The sequence below is a fragment of the Nannobrachium achirus genome, assembly GCF_963921795.1.
Source record: "Nannobrachium achirus genome assembly, chromosome: 4".
Taxonomy (NCBI): domain Eukaryota; kingdom Metazoa; phylum Chordata; class Actinopteri; order Myctophiformes; family Myctophidae; genus Nannobrachium; species Nannobrachium achirus.
In genome coordinates this window covers 10350803-10369501 of record NC_137813.1, presented here as the reverse complement: position 1 = coordinate 10369501, position 18699 = coordinate 10350803, and the positions used below count along the sequence as shown (strand labels likewise).

Sequence of the window (18699 nt, the reverse complement as noted above, 5' to 3'; positions counted from 1 at the left end):
GCAATGTAATGGCCCTATCATGGTACAGTCTGTGGTGATAAGCCATCACCGCGGTGTAGTCTTTTAAAGTCAGAAAACTAGCAACAGAGGGGGAAGAGAAGGAGAGAACAATAGAAACGTAAGTCACACCACGGTGATAGGACTTCACCGTGACTGTGATGGCCTTGTTTTGATCGCAAAGTGAACCTGCTATTTGTAAACTATTGCACAAACGTAAAGGTAAAGCTTTTGGTCATGCTTCACACACTGTTGTCACTGTTGTCATGCTTCACATGACATCACAATATATAATATAAATGGTAAGACGATATTCAGTTCCCAGTGGAATCCTTACGACTCACCTCAGTGCAACCACACTGTCTGTCTGTCCCCGACACAGTCCGGAACCCACAACTTTTGGGGTTAGTTTACGGGTTAGGGAAGGAGGTGCCACAGGCATTGCATGGAATTGCATGGAAATCTATGTAATGTCCCCAGAAGTGATAAGGGGGAGTGTGTGTGTGTGTGTGTGTGTGTGTGTGTGTGTGTGTGTGTGTGTGTGTGTGTGTGTGTGTGTGTGTGTGTGTGTGTGTGTGTGTGTGTGTGTGTGTGAATAGGTGAATGTAATGCCAAATATAAATTACTTAAAAGGATAAAAGGATGAGTGTATGAGTGCACGATTTAGCATTCAGGCAATGCACCATTATTTTAGAATCTTGTACTCTGAGCATGTATAAGGTAATCATATGAGATCATCCTGTGGTTTGCCATGCAAAGAGATGTGCAAATGGTTTCATAGTTCATAACATCCTGTAGTGTGAGAGGCCACGCAGCTTAGATGACCTATGTGGCACCGAGCGGGCGTCCCTGCCCACTCAGAGGCTGACCTCTGACCCCTGGCGCCCCGCGCTGGGGGCATCAGGGCATTAGAGGGGCTCTCATCTGTCCTCCACGGCGTTGAGACCCCGCACACGTCCAGAGCACCGTGACCCCGGCCCGCTCAAATCCCTACAGATATCCTACCTGCTGCACACATGAATATTTAACACCTAGCCGCCGTGCGGGGAGAGAGAGAGAGAGAGAGAGAGAGAGAGAGAGAGAGAGAGAGAGAGAGAGAGAGAGAGTAGCCGGGGAGCCACAGGCCCAAAAGCTCAAAGAATAGGGTTTTACCTGTGACGTCATGACATACTTTTTATTTTAGTTTTTTCTATTAATTTGGTCATTAAGGTACACAGAATGAGAGGCCTGCTCTGCCGGAAACTCTGCGGAAAAAAAGTTTGTATATTCACTCCATCGACTTCAATATACAGGAAAGAAACACACCAAAAAAATATGCTTTAAGTAGCATGTGAGGGGTCAAACTAGGGGTTCTTGATGATTCTGAATCCATTGCAAGCATTTGTTTTGCATGAAAAACATTCATTGGGCTAGAAAACGGACCAAAATAACGGTGAAAAGTGATGACTCATCACTATTCACAGGTTTGAGAGGCTGAAATCTAGCCCAAGGAATGTTTTTCATGCAAAACAAATGCTTGCAATGGATTCAGAATCATCAAGAACCCCTAGTTTGACCCCTCACGTGCTACTTTTTTTGGTGTGTTTTTTTCCAGTATAGTGAAGTCAATGGGAAACTTTTTTTCGCAGTGTTTCCGGCAGAGCAGGCCTCTCATTCTGTGTACCTTATTGACCAAATTAATAGGAAAAACTAAAATTTGGAGTATGTCATGACATCACAGGTCTTCTCTCATTTTGGCACAGTGGCTCCCCGGCTAGAGAGAGAGAGAGAGAGAGAGAGAGAGAGAGAGAGAGAGAGAGAGACATGGAGTAAGAAGCCCTCAGAATGTATTTTATTTCCCTTTTATTTACTTAGGTAAAATAATCAATACCACAATGTAGTTGCTGTTGGGAAGAAACCACTTTATGTTTTAGTAAATTATCGCCCTATACTTGATCATCTTACAGTGTCACACAAAGGCATCAAAAGTAGCAGATCTACAAGCTCAAATCGCTGTATGAAGCGACACGCTTGGAACTTGTGGCTCGGCTACCTTCGCTATTTTGTAATAAATCCATAAAAGTAACAGTTTGGGACATATGAGGTTTCCACCCTACACAGACAAAGTAAAATAAGTATTCGAAGATGTAAAAAAAGAGTAAAACAAAGTATGGGCATCAGTGTATACTTACAGAACCAAAGTAAACGTGCTATAAGGTTTAATTAAAGTTTGGAATAACGAGATCTGCTACATCCGAGATGTAGCAGTATGAAGTATCAAAAACGTGAGCTATACAAATAGCTCAAGAACAAAATGTAGTTTGCAGTTACTTTCAACCACTGTTACACTGTCATGAATGTGCTCATCAATATGTAATACCTGGCCTCCTGGGAGAGAGAGAGAGAGAGAGAGAGAGAGAGAGAGAGAGAGAGAGAGAGAGAGAGCGCTGTTCAGTACAACATGTAGGCTAAAACCTGTAGCCAGGTGCTTTCAAATGTCACTGCTTGACTTTGAATAATACATTATGCAGAATATTGTATATTTATATCACAAATTATGCAGAACATAACATACTGTATCTATATACTGTATGTACAAATTCCAGACAGAAAATGCATTTGGAGGCACCAGTGTAGAGGCAAATTCATGTGCATGAATCACTTATCCTTGTTTTTCACCTCTTCCATTCAACATGTCATCGCCGTTGGATTAGGTGTCACGCAGGTCACAGCGCGCCACGTCGCGACAGATTGTTAGCTTATATCTAGGGCAGTGGTCTCAAAATGTTTAATGTCAATGCCCCCCTTAAATCTGACAGTAGAAAACTGGCCCCTTTAGAAAATTAAACGATTGGCTCAGGAATGCGACAAAAAAACAAAACTATCTCCATTACCGTTGTTCCCTATTGAGCTTGGCACATTTCCTGGGGCAAGCTGCCCAGATCACACATGTCACATGTGTCTTCTTATTTTTTCACTCTCACGCCTGCAATGTAGTGCATTTGAAACTAAATTGCAGTGCACATCATGGGGTGATCACTGCTTGCCTCCTGTGAATTGTTTTATTTGCATTTTTGTTCATTTTCTGTTTATTTCGTTACTGAGTGAGGTCAGCAGACAAAGTGACGTGAGTGAGATGAAAAAAGAATGGGTGAAATGTGCCAATCTCAACAGGAAACAACGGTAATTAAAGGCTTCATGGTGTGTGTAGGCTAATGGATAGAAAATAAGTCATTTTGTCATTTATTTACTCCTTTGAGTCTGTCAAGCACTTGTGACTATTTAAAAACTACATTGCATCCAATAGAACCCTAGTTCGTTACTCATTACTTTTCTGAAAAGTGATGGTTTTGGACATACAAGGTTTCCACTCGGCAGAGAGACAGGCAGACACACAGACGGTGCTGGTCTTTGATCATCAAGGACGCGGCTCTGCCTCAAACTTCATTAGCTTTCAAATGTTCCGCTTTGCAGAGATAACCTTCAGGTTGAAAGGGGTCACGGATTGAAATGCGTTTCTCGTGCGGTGTGCCTGCATATTAAATATGGTATTAACACCAGACAAAACTAAAACACAGGCCTGTCCTCTGCTCTATGAATACCCAGTGATGGACAGTTAGTGAAGTACATTTACGTGAGTAGGCTACTGTAGGCAGGTTTCAGGGGTTGTCCTGGATCATTCTCGTTCTTGACCGTTCGTTCATGTGCCTGATTGTACGTGGAAAGAAGCTTTTTTGCAGTCCGGTCGCTTTGAGTTCCAACTGAGACTTCCAGATTTCCTTATCCATAGCAACTTCCTCCACTCCCTCTGGGAGTATACTGAGGCGTTCCCAAGCCAGTTTGGAGATATAATCCTTCCATCTGGTCTTTGGTCTGCCACAGGGTCTCCTCCCAGTGGGACGTGTATCGAGGACCTTCCTAGGAAGGCATTCGGGAAGCATCCGTACTAGATGCCCGAACCACCTAAGCTGACTCCTTTCCAAGTGTAGCCCGTGGAGTCATAAACACTTACGTAATATTTAACATATTGACCTCAGTTTACGTCATATCGTCACTGTCGGGCAGAAACCCTATATCTATATTTCAACTGTTGTTTTCACGTTTATTCACCAATTTTTTTCCATTATTTCGTCATAAAAGACTGTTGCGCAAAAGCAGTGAAAATAGCCAATCTACACACTTACAACGTGAGATGCATTGTGAGGTTGTGTACAATTGTTAAAGGCCCACTTCACCTCTGGGACAACTAGATCTTATTTTATTGTTGTTTGGGACACGATCAACACAATCCTGAGTAATTTTTTGTGTTCAATCTGTGTTTTTTTTAGATATTTTAGTATTTCAGCATGACTAGTGATGCATTTTGCATCATATGATGCATCATGCTGCATCATGACACACAGGGCAGGAAAAATCCTCTTCTGTGAAAGACGACTGGGAAGCCATTTTGTCCCTGATTGAAGCCAGGAAATCAGTTTGTCAGTGAAGGATTCTTTAGTGAAGGAAGTTTACAGGGGAATCACTCTCCCTCCCTCCCGATAAATGTGTCAAGGGGCGGAGCTTTTGACACACCTGTTGCAAAGTTCACACACGCACATACGCACGCACGCACGCACGCACGCACGCATGCACGCACACACACACACACACACACACACACACACACACACACACTAACAAGTGCCACAGACACTGACACATACAGTATTGAATATTGATTGACTAAGACAGTGGTTCTCAACCTGTGGGTCGGGACCCCGAGCGGGGTCCCCAAATTATTTTGGGGGGTCCCCAGATGATTAACTTATAATGTGCAACATTGTTTTCTCACTCAACAGTAAACAAACCAACATAAAGTTAAGTGTATAGAGGGAATCTGCACATTTCTAAAGTGACAATTTAAGGACTTTTTTATACCTCTAAAATGACAAATGAAACATTGGCCAAATTGTCAAATATTATAGACGCAGAAATTGTGAAAGTAGACGATCTACATGCTCACAACGCCTCGCAACGCGAGGCGTTGTGAGCATGTAGATCTGCTATTTTCACTATAGAACCATGTTATACAAAATGTAATGCCTCAAATGAAATCTTAGTGCTCGTCAGGGTGGGGGTCCCCAGTTAAAATATGATTATTTTGGGGGTCGCGGCCTGGAAAGGTTGAGAACCACTGGACTAAGATACTGTGTGTCAAATACAGGATAATCTTGTATTCAGTAAATGTGCAGGGGCCATATAGGGACGCCAGGTTGAAATCTCTTTGCCAAAAATAGCAGATCTACAAGCTCACAACACATCACGACACAGTGTCTTGTGCGCTTGTAGATTGCCATTTCTGGCTAAAATTCCCAGCAGAAAATGGCAACACATTCTCACCCTCCCTGCGTCAGACCCTGCTCCATCATACAAGATTGGACACAAATAGAGATAGGGATAGGGGATATTTCACTTTGTCATTCTAATATCTACGTATTTTTGTTGTACTAAAACAATGCACATAATATTTGACAATAAATTAAATAGAAATTGAAGAAGTGACTGAAGTCAAATTTCTTGGAGTAACAATAGATATGCTAGAAGTATCTTTTTGCATATATAAATTATATAAAAACTAAAAAATAGCTAAATCAATTGCATTACTATATAAGGTGAAAGATCTTTTAAGTAAAAGTTCATTATACATGTAGAACCTTTATACTACCATACATACAGTAACGTACTGTGTGGAGGTGTGAGGAATAATTCAATAGTCATCCTTCTAAAAAGAACCATAACAATTAATTATAGAGGAGCAACCAACAAACTCTTTATTAAAAACACTAAAATTCAAACATCTGGTTGACATAAAAACAGCTCAAATAATGTACAAAGCAGAAAAGAAAATATTACCGCACAACATCAGAGAAAAATATACCATTTATATTGTTGAGTTATATTGTCAGGAGAATTATGTAATTTTATATATATTGACATACATTAATTTAAAACAATTTGAGATTGATTCTATATTTTATGAGGATAATACAATACAGTTGTATCACGTTAGGAGTATTAACGATATATTTTCTACCTCGACTCCTCAACAATATCTCTGCTGAAATGATAAAATTATATATTCAACCCACAATAATAATTACCATTAGACCATCAATTAATCCTGTTATTTATTGCATCACTACTATACTGATATTTAAAGAAAACTGATTATAGCCACTGAATATGATTATTGTGAGCTTTATGTATATTTGCCTTAAAGTAAAACAAAAAAAAAAAGAAAAAAAGAAGAAGAATGCCACTGCATTATTTATACAAATCTTTAGTTTTTAGGTTTGCCGAAAGTACATGCCCGAAATAGTTTGGAAAAAGGGTTACCCCACTCAAAAAGTATTAGACAGTTTTATCACAGTTGTATTATGTATTTAATAATCTAACAAAACAAAACGAAAACATATAGCTCATGGGGTCCTTGGCATGACATCTTTTCAGTTGGGGCAAATCTGTATCGATTTGGGGGGTCCTTGACATGAAACAAGTTTGCGAGCTAAAGGTGTTAGACAGAAGACAGAGTTACGCTGATCTTCCCTGGTAGAATCTTCATAGGAGCAGTATACATGAAGCCAAGAATCCCAATGAAGGGAAAGAGTGTTTCAGTGAAGGTGTGTGAGAAGGTGTGTAGGTGTGTGTTAGTATCAGGATCAGAGAAGGACAGCTTTCCTCGGCTCCAGTCCAACTGGACTCTGATCCTCCGGGGTTTCCACATCGCTGTGAGAGCAGTGATTGGCCTTAGTGCGGGGCGTGCTGAATATTCCACCTGACAACTACCAGATGACCATGACCATATTTTCCCGTGTTGACCCCCCTTGTCTCTATTCCTCTGGTAGGACTCTGCTATGACACCTACCTCCCAGTCTACAATGTCTCCAACCGCAACATCCCAGCTGTGAGTCCCTGAGTTAAAGCCCTCAGAACCCAGCACATAGCCATAGTGGTCAAACCTCTCTGGGTTGTCAGGAAGCTGCATCTGTCTTGCTGCATATCTCACACTGGTCAGATCATCAGACAGGGTGAGAAATGGATAGGCAGTGTTGGGGTCCAGAATGACAGGAGTGTAGGAGACAATGTCCTTCATCTTGTACCAGACTCTGAAGGCCAGGTTGGCCAGGTATTTGGTCTCGTCTATCAGAGCTCCTGCAGAGACCGGCTGTGGGTCCTGCAGTTTGAGCTGGACTCTTTCCACTGTGGTCTCGTAGTTCTGCAGGAATGAGACGTGTTCAGCTCTCAGCTCCTCCTCTATGGCTGTGATTGTGTTTGAAATGGTTGATATGTATCGGTTCAGAGCATCAATCTTCTCCTTCATCATCTGACTCTTCTGCTGCTCTTCCTCCCTCAGTGCAGTGATGCTGGCCTCCTCTTCCTCTTGAAGAAACTGATGAAGCCTCTTAAACTCTCTCTTCATCTGTGTCTCTGTGTGCCGGGCCTGGTGCTTAATGTGTTCTGCTGTTTTGTCATAGATTGTTTCAACTTCGGTAAAGACCTCCAGTTTCTCCTCTAAAAGCTCCAGTGATTTCTGGACTTCCTTCTTGCAATCCCGGACAGCTTCATCGATGGGTCTGATTCTGTGCTTGGTGTGTTTCTTAGAATCTCGACACACAAGACACACTGTCTGTTGACATTGCAGACAAAAGAGTTTGAGTTTCTCAGCATGCAGACTGCAGAGCACCTCAGACCCTGTTGAAGCTCTCTGGTGTCTCTCCTGTATGAAGGTCTCACACAGGTTCTTCAGAGCCAGGTTAAGAGGAGGTTCCATTGAATGGCTCTTCCTACAAACCGGACATCGCTTCTCTCCCCACCATTCCTGCAGACAGGCTTTACAGAAGCTGTGGCTGCACGGCAGGATAACCGGATCTTTGAAGATATCGTGACACATGGGGCAGGAAAAATCCTCTTCTGTGAAAGACGACTGGGAAGCCATTTTGTCTCTTGAGTGAAGCCAGGAAATCAGTCAGTCAGTGAAGGATGTTGAAGTTGGAGCTGCCAGGGAAGAGGCGAGGAGGAATGCCAGAGGGGAGGTTTATGGATGCGGTGAGAGAGGACATGCAGGTGGACTGGAGTGACAGGGGAGGACTCAGAGAACAGAAGCAGATGGAAGCAGATGAACCACTGTGGCGACCCCTGAAAGGAATTCGCTGAAAGAAGAAGAAGAGTGTGGTGGTAACACTCCCTCTTCTAGAATGGTCCCTGAAGTTTACTTCCACTGTGAATCCTGCTTCTTGTTAAAGTCCATTCAGTTGACTCAGTCAGCAGCAGGTTCCAGTGGTCTGTTAGTGGTGTAAGAAGGGCACAGATGTTTTACTTGAGTATAGCAACGCCTCAATGTAGAGCTACTCTGTGACGAGTAAAAGTCCAGTATTCAAAATCACCTTTGCTTGAGTAAAAGTGCAAACTATCTGGGTCAAAATATCATTACAGTACCAAAGGTAAAAAGAGTCATGCTGAATGGTTTTTCAAAAGTGGTTAAATTTGTCAAAGTCTCCAGAAAATATTAGACCTTCAGTCAACTTGTTGCATCGCAACGCTTTGTGAGCTTGTAGATCAGCTATTATTGAATAACCCAAGGACAAAATTTGTATGTTTTGTAATTATAATCCAAATCTGAAATGTAGCCTAGCATGTACTGTAACTAAAGTATTCAAATGATTATAGTGAAATATAAAAGTACAATATTTACCTCTGAGAGTAGTGGATTAGAAGTATAGAGTATTGGACAGACTCCAGTAGGCTCCCTCAAAACGTACAGCGCTCTGTCCTCTCTCCTGTAGCAGTGCACACACAGTGTGTTCACAGAGGAAGTTGTGTGAGTTCTAAAGGTGAATCTTACCGTATCAGATAAGTGTAGCCACGGGTGGAGCTTTGACACACACCTGTTACAAAGTTCACACACGCTCAGTTCACATGTGCGCGCGGGCACGCGCACACACACACACACACACACACACACACACACACACACACACACACACACACACACACACACACACACACACACACACACACACACACACACACAAACACACACACACACGCCTGGTAGCTATGGCACCCAGTTACAAAACCAAAAAACAGCCAAACAACATTCTTAGCACTCAGCCGAATTCACGTTCCCTCATATGATGCAAAAATGCAACACCATATGATGCAGCATGCAGCTGCACTTTGCTGCACTTAAATTGAAACACTTTAAGAACTTTAACACATTGTGTCCCAATATTGACTATGTAATCTATCTATAAATGCGAGAAGTCTCTGCGTGTGTGTCTGTCTGTCTGTCTGTGTGTCTGTAATCCGCGTATCTCGAGAACCGTTCGTCCCACCGGCTTCAGATTCGGCACGCGCGTTCCCCGCCGCGGCACGGAGTGCAGTGCCGGGTCTCGACCCGACCCGACGTGCGGTTTTCCCGAACCGGCGCGAAACGTTCGGAATCTCCTTATGCGGGGTTGATTGTTGACATCAGGCTGTTTTCCGGAGGAAATCGGCGAAAGCTCTGACTCATTGTGACATCACTTCATAAAAGGCTCTGACATCACGTACGCCACATGAGTCAACAAAAAATCTCTGTGAGTGTGTATGTATGTATGTAATCCGCGTATCTCGAGAACCGTTCGTCCCACCGGCACGCGCGTTCTCCATATATGGGAATAAAATGAATGCCCGTATGCGGAGCTGATGTCTGACATCAGAGTTTTCCGCAACCGGTACTGTGTGTGCAGAGATCTTCATATATGGGCATACGTGGACAAAGACAAACAGATGGTCAAAACGGGTCCTATGACAACAGGTATATTGGGGTTTGCATTAAAGGGTGGGGCATTCATGGGTTTGCACCGCAGCAGGTAGTGCAGTGCTCGGCCTCGACCCGACCCGATACACGATTTTCTGGAACCAGCACGAAAGGTTCGGATTCTGATGTCTGACATCAGGATTTTCCGGAACTGGCACTGTGTCTGCATAGATCTCCATATATGGGCATAAAATGGATGCAGACAGACAGATACAGATATCTCCATATATGGGCATAAATGGACACAGGCAAACAGATGGTCAAAGATCTCCATATATGGGCATAAAGTGGACGCAGACAGACAGATACAGATATCTCCATATATGGGCATAAATGGACACAGGCAAACAGATGGTCAAAACGGGTCCTATGACAACAGGTATAATGGGGTTTGCATTAAGTTTGTCTCCTCCTCCATCTGTTTGTCTGTGTCCCTTTATTCCCATTATGGAGATCTCTGTATCTGTCTGTGCCTCCGACTGTGTTGCAGACACAGTGCCGGTTCCCCCTTTAATGCAAACCCCATTATACCTGTTGTCATAGGACCCGTTTTGACCATCTGTTTGAAAAAGCGACAGAGATCTCATATATGGGCATAAAATGGACGCAGATAAACAGATATCTCCATATATGGCATATATGGGCATACAATGGACGCAGAATCACAAAGATCTCCATATACGGGCATAAAAGGGACACAGACAGATACAGAGATCTCCATATATGGGCATAAAATGGACGCAGATAGACAGATATCTCCATATATGGGCATATATGGGCATAAAATGGACCCAGAACTATAACTGCAGTGATCTCCATATATGGACATAAAATGGACGCCGACAGACAGACAGATACAGATATCTCCATATATGGGCATAAATGGACACGGGCAGACAGATGGTCAAAACGGGTCCTATGAAAACAGGTATAATGGGGTTTGCATTAAAGGACGGGGCATTCATTCCCTATTTACATTGTTCCGAGTTGGCCAGGTCGCCGACTAGACGCTGGGCCGCCCGAAGTGCGGCCCAGCTTCTAGTCAATAATAATACATAATACCAATCATGATAATCAGTTTTAACCCAGTTGTGCGCATGCGCTAACTGGGTTAAAACTGATTCCGGTTGGTAGTTTCGGCCAAAGTGTAGTCTGTTTTGAATACAAAATGACGTAGGATGTCATCCGGTGTAGACTGGATCAACCAATCTGTTTAGTAAACGAATACCAGGCTTTCTGGGAGGCGAGGTTATGTGGGCCTGTGTGATCATTGGCTGTTCACTAATGTTTAGCAGGGGGGCTGTTAACTTATTCACATTACTTTAAGGCTGTGTGGACCAGCCAGGAGATGTTACAACATAATGTTGGGTAACACTTTACAATAAGGTAAAAATTCATACACTTAGTTAATGCTTAACTAACACTTTATTCCTGATTAAAGGACAACTTTTTTTTTTTTACAACAAGGGTTCATATTTTAGATTGTAATTAGAGAAAAGAAAAGATGAGTGTTAAAATGTTTTCATTTGCTTCGTTCTATTGTTTTATTGCATTTACCGTGCTAAAATGTGGGGCATGCGTAGTTGCGTACGCATGGGGGCATGCGTACAGGTGGCTAAATATGTCTTTTTAGACACAATAAGCCAGCAGTTTCTTTATTGCTATTTACAGTAACACTTCTAGCCCCCATAAGTCACATCCAACCATGAAAGGTTGCGTTGTATCTTGGGAATGGGCTTATTCTGTGTAAAATGACATATTTAGCCACTTGTACGCATGCCCCCAACCACTGAAATAAGTAAATCTGAAACAATAGAAAGAAGTAAATGAAATAATTTTAACACTCATCTTTTATATTCTTTAATTACAATCTAAAATATGAACCCTTGTTGTAAAAAACTAAAGTTGTCATTTAACTAATACATCGGTTAATCATGAATTCATCATGAAAATCACTGTGTTACCTATATGGCGAAACTGATTATACACCTGTTAAAGTGTGTAAGTATAATCACCTTCATCTTCATCTCATCTCCTCATTCACAACATTTATAATACAGATAAATCCAGTAAAGAAAAAGTCATACCGCCGCCGGACACGGAGGCCGATTTGAGATGCCATACCACTGCCTGACTCGGAGGCCGGTTTGAGACGCTATTGGCCATTCACACCGCGGCCATCTTGGATCACATGACCACATGGTGTGGCAACGCAGCCAATCTGACCCCATGTGGTCATGTGATCCAAGATGGCCGCGGTGTGAATAAGGTCGATAGTGCCTCTGAGGTCGGTTTGAGATGCCATAGTGCCACCTGACTTACCGCCACTTTGAGACATCTTCTTCATCTTCGACTACTTCTCTTCATCTTCTTGTTTTTGTAAGACACAATTAATTTGCAAGTGTGATTTGCATCAAGGCAACCACACTTGCAATTTGCGATTGTATTTTTCTATTCTATTTATTTAATTTTTTTATTTTTTTATTTGCTGACAAAATTGTCAATATATTTAGTCTTAGTTCTAGTGATCATAGCTTAGTTTCTATTTCGTTTTTATGTAGTTTTCGTCAAATAAATACATTCGTCATAGTTTTAGTTGACAGGATTAACACTGGTGTGAATGTCATTATTTTGTCACTGAGAAGAACACAAGATGAATCAGAAGTCAGATGAGTCATCTGACCTCTGCCAGAGAACCCAAAAAAGAATGATAAAAAAGTAATGATTAGAGTCTCTCCTTCTCATTCATTAGCATGTCATTATTCTGTCCTTTCCTCTTTTTCATGTGGAGTAGCCTACTGTGTTCTGAAAACTATTATTCATGATGAGAGACTGAGTGGTGGTAACTGTAGTGGTAACTATTCTATTCTTCTGCCTACACATACTACGTCATGAAAGATGTGGGGGCAAGGCCCAGGGGACGACTGGCTTTGTCAATCAGAGAAAAAAAAAGTAGTAGGTTACATTAATGTGTTTTTAAATGTGACTGTCCGGGCTGTATGTTTTAGTGTAACGGAAAAGTTAATAAAGTCTTGGTTAAAGGTATCTCCCTCTCTCTCTCTCTCTCTCTCTCTCTCTCTCTCTCTCTCTCTCTCTCTCTCTCTCTCTCAGCCTCCAGAGCCTTCTGAGACGGTCACAGTCTAAGGTCACCCTGAAGGTCACACTGCCCAGGTGTCCCGGCTACGTTGCTAGGATACGGCTTAGTGACGTGGTGTCGCCTCGCATCCCCTCAATCACCGTCTGCTATTCAGTGATGGAAGGTACATTTTCTACATCTTGAGGTAAATTTGTTATTTAAAATAACAAATTTACCTCAAGATGTAGAAAAAATACTGAAAATAACGATTGGTTTTGGACATACAAGGATTCCATCCGACAGCGACCATATCGAGCCAGCGCGTCCACAGACACCACCATGAGAGCTGTGATAATCATATTTATTCACTGTTAATGTGAGCTACTGCAGATATTTTCTGATCTCACCCGCTTATTCATAAACGCCTTGTTTTGTGAGCTATACTGGTGACCTGATAATGCAGGTCACTGATACCTGTGTTACTGTGTCAGGGGACCTGATATTACAGGTCACTGATACCTGTGTTACTGTATCATTGATGTATTTGGCCCAAAGGGGACGCAAAAACATTGAAATACTGCTGTCATTCATCATCTCAAGCTAACCTTTTCCTAATATTTCTACACTACAAAATGCCCAATTCTGTTGGCTGGGGGTCGTATACAGTATGCGTACTTCCACCGTAAAATGTACGTTATATGTTTCGACCAATCACAACACGCACAATTCTTGCACGGAGAACGTGAACAGATGTGCAAAAACCTATGTGTGTGTGTGTGTGTGTGTGTGTGTGTGTGTGTGTGTGCGTGCGTGTGTTTGCGTGCGTGTGTTTGCGTGCGTGCGTGTATGTGTGTGCGTGCATGCATGTGTGACAGACTGACAACATCAGGGAGATAGTGTCACTCAGATGGAGTAGGAGTGAGACCTACAAGCTCTGTAAGAAAAGCCACCGGCTGAATGACAGACAGCCTGTCCACCTCAAGGTCACCCCCACCCCTCCCCGCCCCCCGAGGTGTCAGGGTGTCCCCCCACCCCCCACCCCTGGGAGCATGCCAGTAGCGTGTCCTATCCTCGCATCTATGTGCTCTGGGACATGGGGACCACATTGTGGTTTGTCACCTCCTCTCCATACCTCCTGGGAGAGAGAGAGGGAGAGAGAGAGAGTGTCATGATCTGTGCCACACGGTGGCACTTCCAGGGTCTCACCCCGGCCTTTTCCCCACCTGTGAGTACCTGATTGACAATCTGAGCTCCTCCCGGCTTCACAGCTGTGAGGTGTTGGCCTAAAGACTGCCTAGTTGGTCAGAGACTATTTAATCCTGTCCAAGGAAGATCAAAGAAGGAATGGACACCGACGTCATTTTAGGCTCCATGACCATCCGCCATGACACTTTGGGTGGCGGAAGTGGCACCGGAGGTTCGGTGAATAACGTTAGCGTCTATGAGCTTCGGCTGGGACAGCTCATGAACAAAAAATAATTCTGAACGATAGAGACCTTTATAAAACACTCAGCTCAGGAATATAAAAGAAAACATGTCACACATTGTTTTGTGCTGTGTTGCTTTTCGGTGAGTACACTGTATAACATTATAGAGGCATCTAAAGAGCACAATTTACGTTTCTGAACTAGATAGTATCGCGAGACTCCACCATTCCCTGTCTGGAATCCAAATCTGGCGATAGCTCCGAGACAGAAACAGCCGCCGCCGCTGTTTAGCTGCCTCAATAACATTATGTACCGTGCACATCGAAAAGCAAGTGATTGTAAAAATACCTGTGCTACGTCTTCTTTTATATTCCTGGAGCGATTATACAACAAAGGTCTCAATCGTTCAGAATTATTTTTTGTTCATGAGCTGTCCCAGCCGAAGCTTATAGACGCCAATGTTATTCATCGAGCTTCCGTTGCAAGTTCCGCCACCCAAAGTGTCATGGCGCATGGACCGTGGTGTCCCAACTTCCGGGTGGTTTCTCCTCCTTCTTTGAGCCTTCTTGATCCTGTCTGGTACTGCTCTCTGTGTTGGTTCATTGTTTGAGTCAGGTTCCTTCTGTCCTAGCCTCTGTGTTTTCGCCCTGTGAGGTGTACCTTGTTTGTATTATGTTATTTTAAGTAAAGCCTTCGTTAACCCGTCCTCTGTGGTTTCCTGCCTATACTTTGAGTTGAGTTCTGCATTTGGGTCCAACACATCCGGGATCCTGACAGAGAGAGAGAGAGAGAGAGAGAGAGAGAGAGAGAGAGGGAGAGGGAGAGGGAGAGAGTGAGAGGGAGAGAGCGCTGCCACACATCTGACGACTGACTAGAGTTCTCAAATTCTGCCCGAACCCGACCATACCCGAACCGACATTTAGGGTAGGGTAGGGCCTTAAATGTATGCTAATTAGTCGGGCCGGGTAGGGCCTCGGGGCTCAATGAAAAAAATATTTTCAAGCCCGGTGAGACCCCCATCCACTCCCATGTTAAAAGAATAACCCGTAAGAGGCGTTAGCTCTTTGATTGAAGAGTCACAAGCTCAAGGGTTCAATACAGGTTCATGGGAGAGAGAGAGAGAGAGAGAGAGAGAGAGAGAGAGAGAGAGAGAGAGAGAGAGAGAGAGAGAGAGATGCTTATGACATAATTAGAATGCCTGCACGATCCAGTTCAAGTTCATCAAAGTACTTGACACAATAAAGGCACGTGATGCACATTCACTTTGCCACCTCGTCTCTTCGAGAATGTTTCATTTTCATCCCTTAAAGTGCATGACATCAAGAGACATGTCATGCCTCTGTTCCAATAATGTTCCATTAACCTGCCATTGATGATGTTGGCTTCCCTGATTGGCCAACCCTTCCAATCGGCTTCCATGATTGGCCAACCCAACACGTCAACCTCACAGATTGGCCAGGGTGTGTTTGGCCTTTGTGTTGCTCTCTAACAATAAGTGGTAGTGTAAGTGGTAGCGTCCACAGTTTACAATATTTCTTTACATAACTGTAAATTATAGTTTCCTCATAGTTGCTGCTTGTCTGTCGGTATGTTACGCTGGTCAGTCCGTCTGAATGGAGCACCGGAGGGAATCCGTCCTCCCGCTGTGGCAGTGGGATACAAGGTGTACTGCTTTGGATACTGGGATGGCCGCACGAAGGGTCAGATTGAGGTGAACATCTTCAACACAGTGTCTACACGCTGGACGACGTTGCCCCCAGAAACAGCTGGAAGAGGAGAACCTCCCCTTGAAGTACCCTCCATGCTGAGAGAAGATATCATTTACATCTGGGGCGGGGAGAATGATTACAATAACGAATGCTGTAATGTGCTTTATGCGCTTGATGTCGACACCCACAGATGGTTTATTCCGAAGGTTTCTGGGACTGTACCAACAGGGAGGCTGTTCCACTCAGCCTGCATCTTGGGGAAGGTCATGTATATCCATGGAGGAGTAACCCAGTTGACTGGACACACTAATGACATCTACAAGTTGGACACCAACACAATGGTCTGGTCTTCAATTAACACCAGAGGCACTGCAGCACCTGAGTCATCATATCACTCTGCCACCATTATTGGGACAAATATGTTTGTATTTGGCGGTCGAAACGAACAGGATCCCTGCACCAACAAAATCAGAGTGTTTGACACAGAGACCAACTGCTGGCTGACCATGTCTTCTACACAGATTCTGCCAGAAGAACGTGAAAGTCATTCAGCCTTTGCCCACAATGGAGAGCTGTACATATTTGGTGGTGACGACTGGGAGCAGACCTACAATGATCTGTGGAAATTCAGTCCGGAGACGTTGTCGTGGAAGAAGGTCGAGCCCAAGGGGAAAGACCCCTTGCTCATGGATGACTGACATGTGCTGTTGCATGGTGGGAGATCGTGTCGTCCTCTGTGGAGGAATCAGATACGCATCCATTCCAGAGGATGTTGAAGATGAAGTTGAAGTTGGTGACAAGACATCTGACCTGCTGTATATCTTAGACATGAGTCCTAGTCTGAAGACGTTATGTAAGCTAGCAGTTATTCAGTATGGTCTGGAGCAGACTGAACTCACAAATGACATGAGGTGGGAAATGGCAGCCATGACTTCCAACATCAACAGGAAAAAGGTAGGACTGGGACTCGATTAAAAACGTATATTGATCTAATTAATTAGAGGGGCCGTAATGTTCCAGAAGATCGGATCAGAGTTTTTGTTTGTTTTTAAACCACGATTTGTAACCCATTTTCATCTAGTGCCAATTGCCTAAGTTGTAATCCTGGGCACTACTCTCCCTCTTCCAACCCGGGGAGAACCCCGAACTGAGCTCATGCTTCCTTCAATGCATGAGGAGTCTTTTACCGTATGCACATGTGCACACTATGGCAAACAACCCGCGTGGTGCGCAGCGTTATCTGCCATCACTTAATTACAAGAGGAGATCAACGTTGGGTTTTGACAATAGCGTCCTTCTTGCAATGTCAGCCCCATCCTGCAGCTTATTCCCTCCTTGTTTTCTCTCTGCTCTCTGATCCTGCCTTCCTTCTCTTTTATAATCTAGGATTTACATTCCGTTTGTTGTGTTGCTTTTTTCTTAACCCATTGATACCGGTAAAGCATCAGTGTAATTGTGGACTCGCTGAAAGGTGAGACTATGTTGTTGAGTATGTTATACCAAATCTTTATAGGTCAAGTTTATTCTCCTTCTAAAAATTACCGACAGTACAAAGGCAGGGCCCTTAGCCAATGAGGAGCAGCGTTCTATAGGTGACATCATCACCTCATTTATTTATTAAGGTTATTCTCCTTTAGCCAATGAGGGAGCAGCGAGCCCACACTGTTTCGTAGGAACAGTATTTCTAGTTTTTTTGGTACTATTCGAAATACAAGCTCAGATGCTTGCTGAGGTGTGGTGCTAACCGCATCTGGCTGTGTCTGTTTGTACGTATGTCCCGCCCCATCCCACATTGGCCAAGCTTCGCGGGACACTTAATGAAGTTACCTCACAAATAGCAGCGCTCACTTCATACTGGGTGTGATTATTATTGCTATTATTATTATTACCCTTATTATTTTTAATGTGTGCAAATCTTTGAATATATACACAATGTTTAAAGAGAACATTTTTCACTTCAAATCTTTTCTTCTGGGGGTCTCTGGAACTAAAATATTTTGAGATTCGGTTTGGTGGCCAAATACATATCATTTTGGGGGTCCTTTAGAACCCTTTAGAAGGGTTTTAAGAACCACTAAAGTTTTCCAGAAAACTGTCAGGATTTAGAAGACACGTTCCTAAAAACGGCCTCAGTTCTTAACGCGTTAACCAAGGTGCCGTGTCCTCAAATAAGATTATTATTACTCTCCATCCAATTTAGCATCAAAGGCCTCGCATCCATACTAAGTATGACGGAGCACCGCCTCCGCCCAATTTATGCTCCGAAAGGATGATGATGATGATGGTGTTTTTGCACTCTGAAAATGATCACGACAACGATATCCATGCACCCATGACGGGTCATGAAGCTTGTACGTATACGGAGGTCTCCTTGGGTCTCCTGCTCTTTAGAGCCCGACAGATGGGATACCAATTTCATCCAATTAGGAGAGAGGACTCAATAAATGATAAACAATTTAAATCGGAAGTGATTTTTTTTTTTGCCCTTCCTCCTTTGAACATGGTGAAGTGAGTGGAACAGTTTGAAGTTTGAAGTTTTTACACACTGACCTAGAAACGTGAAGACAGCTCTGTCTGGATGACTCTATGTGTGTGTGTGTGTGTGTGTGTGTGTGCGTGTGCGTGCGTGTGCGTGTGTGCACGCGGGTGCGCGCGCACGTATGTGCGTGT

General features: G+C 43.4%; 1 protein-coding gene across 1 annotated transcript; it reads right to left on the bottom strand.

Moving 5' to 3' along the window:
* Positions 1–6529: 6529 nt before the first annotated feature.
* Positions 6530–7951, bottom strand: LOC308284029 (E3 ubiquitin-protein ligase TRIM35-like; the record flags this gene model as incomplete). The annotated part of the gene is made up of 1 exon (XM_080724552.1): positions 6530–7951. The coding sequence occupies one exon, from the start codon at positions 7949–7951 to the stop codon at positions 6530–6532; it is 1422 nt and encodes a 473-aa protein (XP_080580678.1).
* Positions 7952–18699: the final 10748 nt, after the last annotated feature.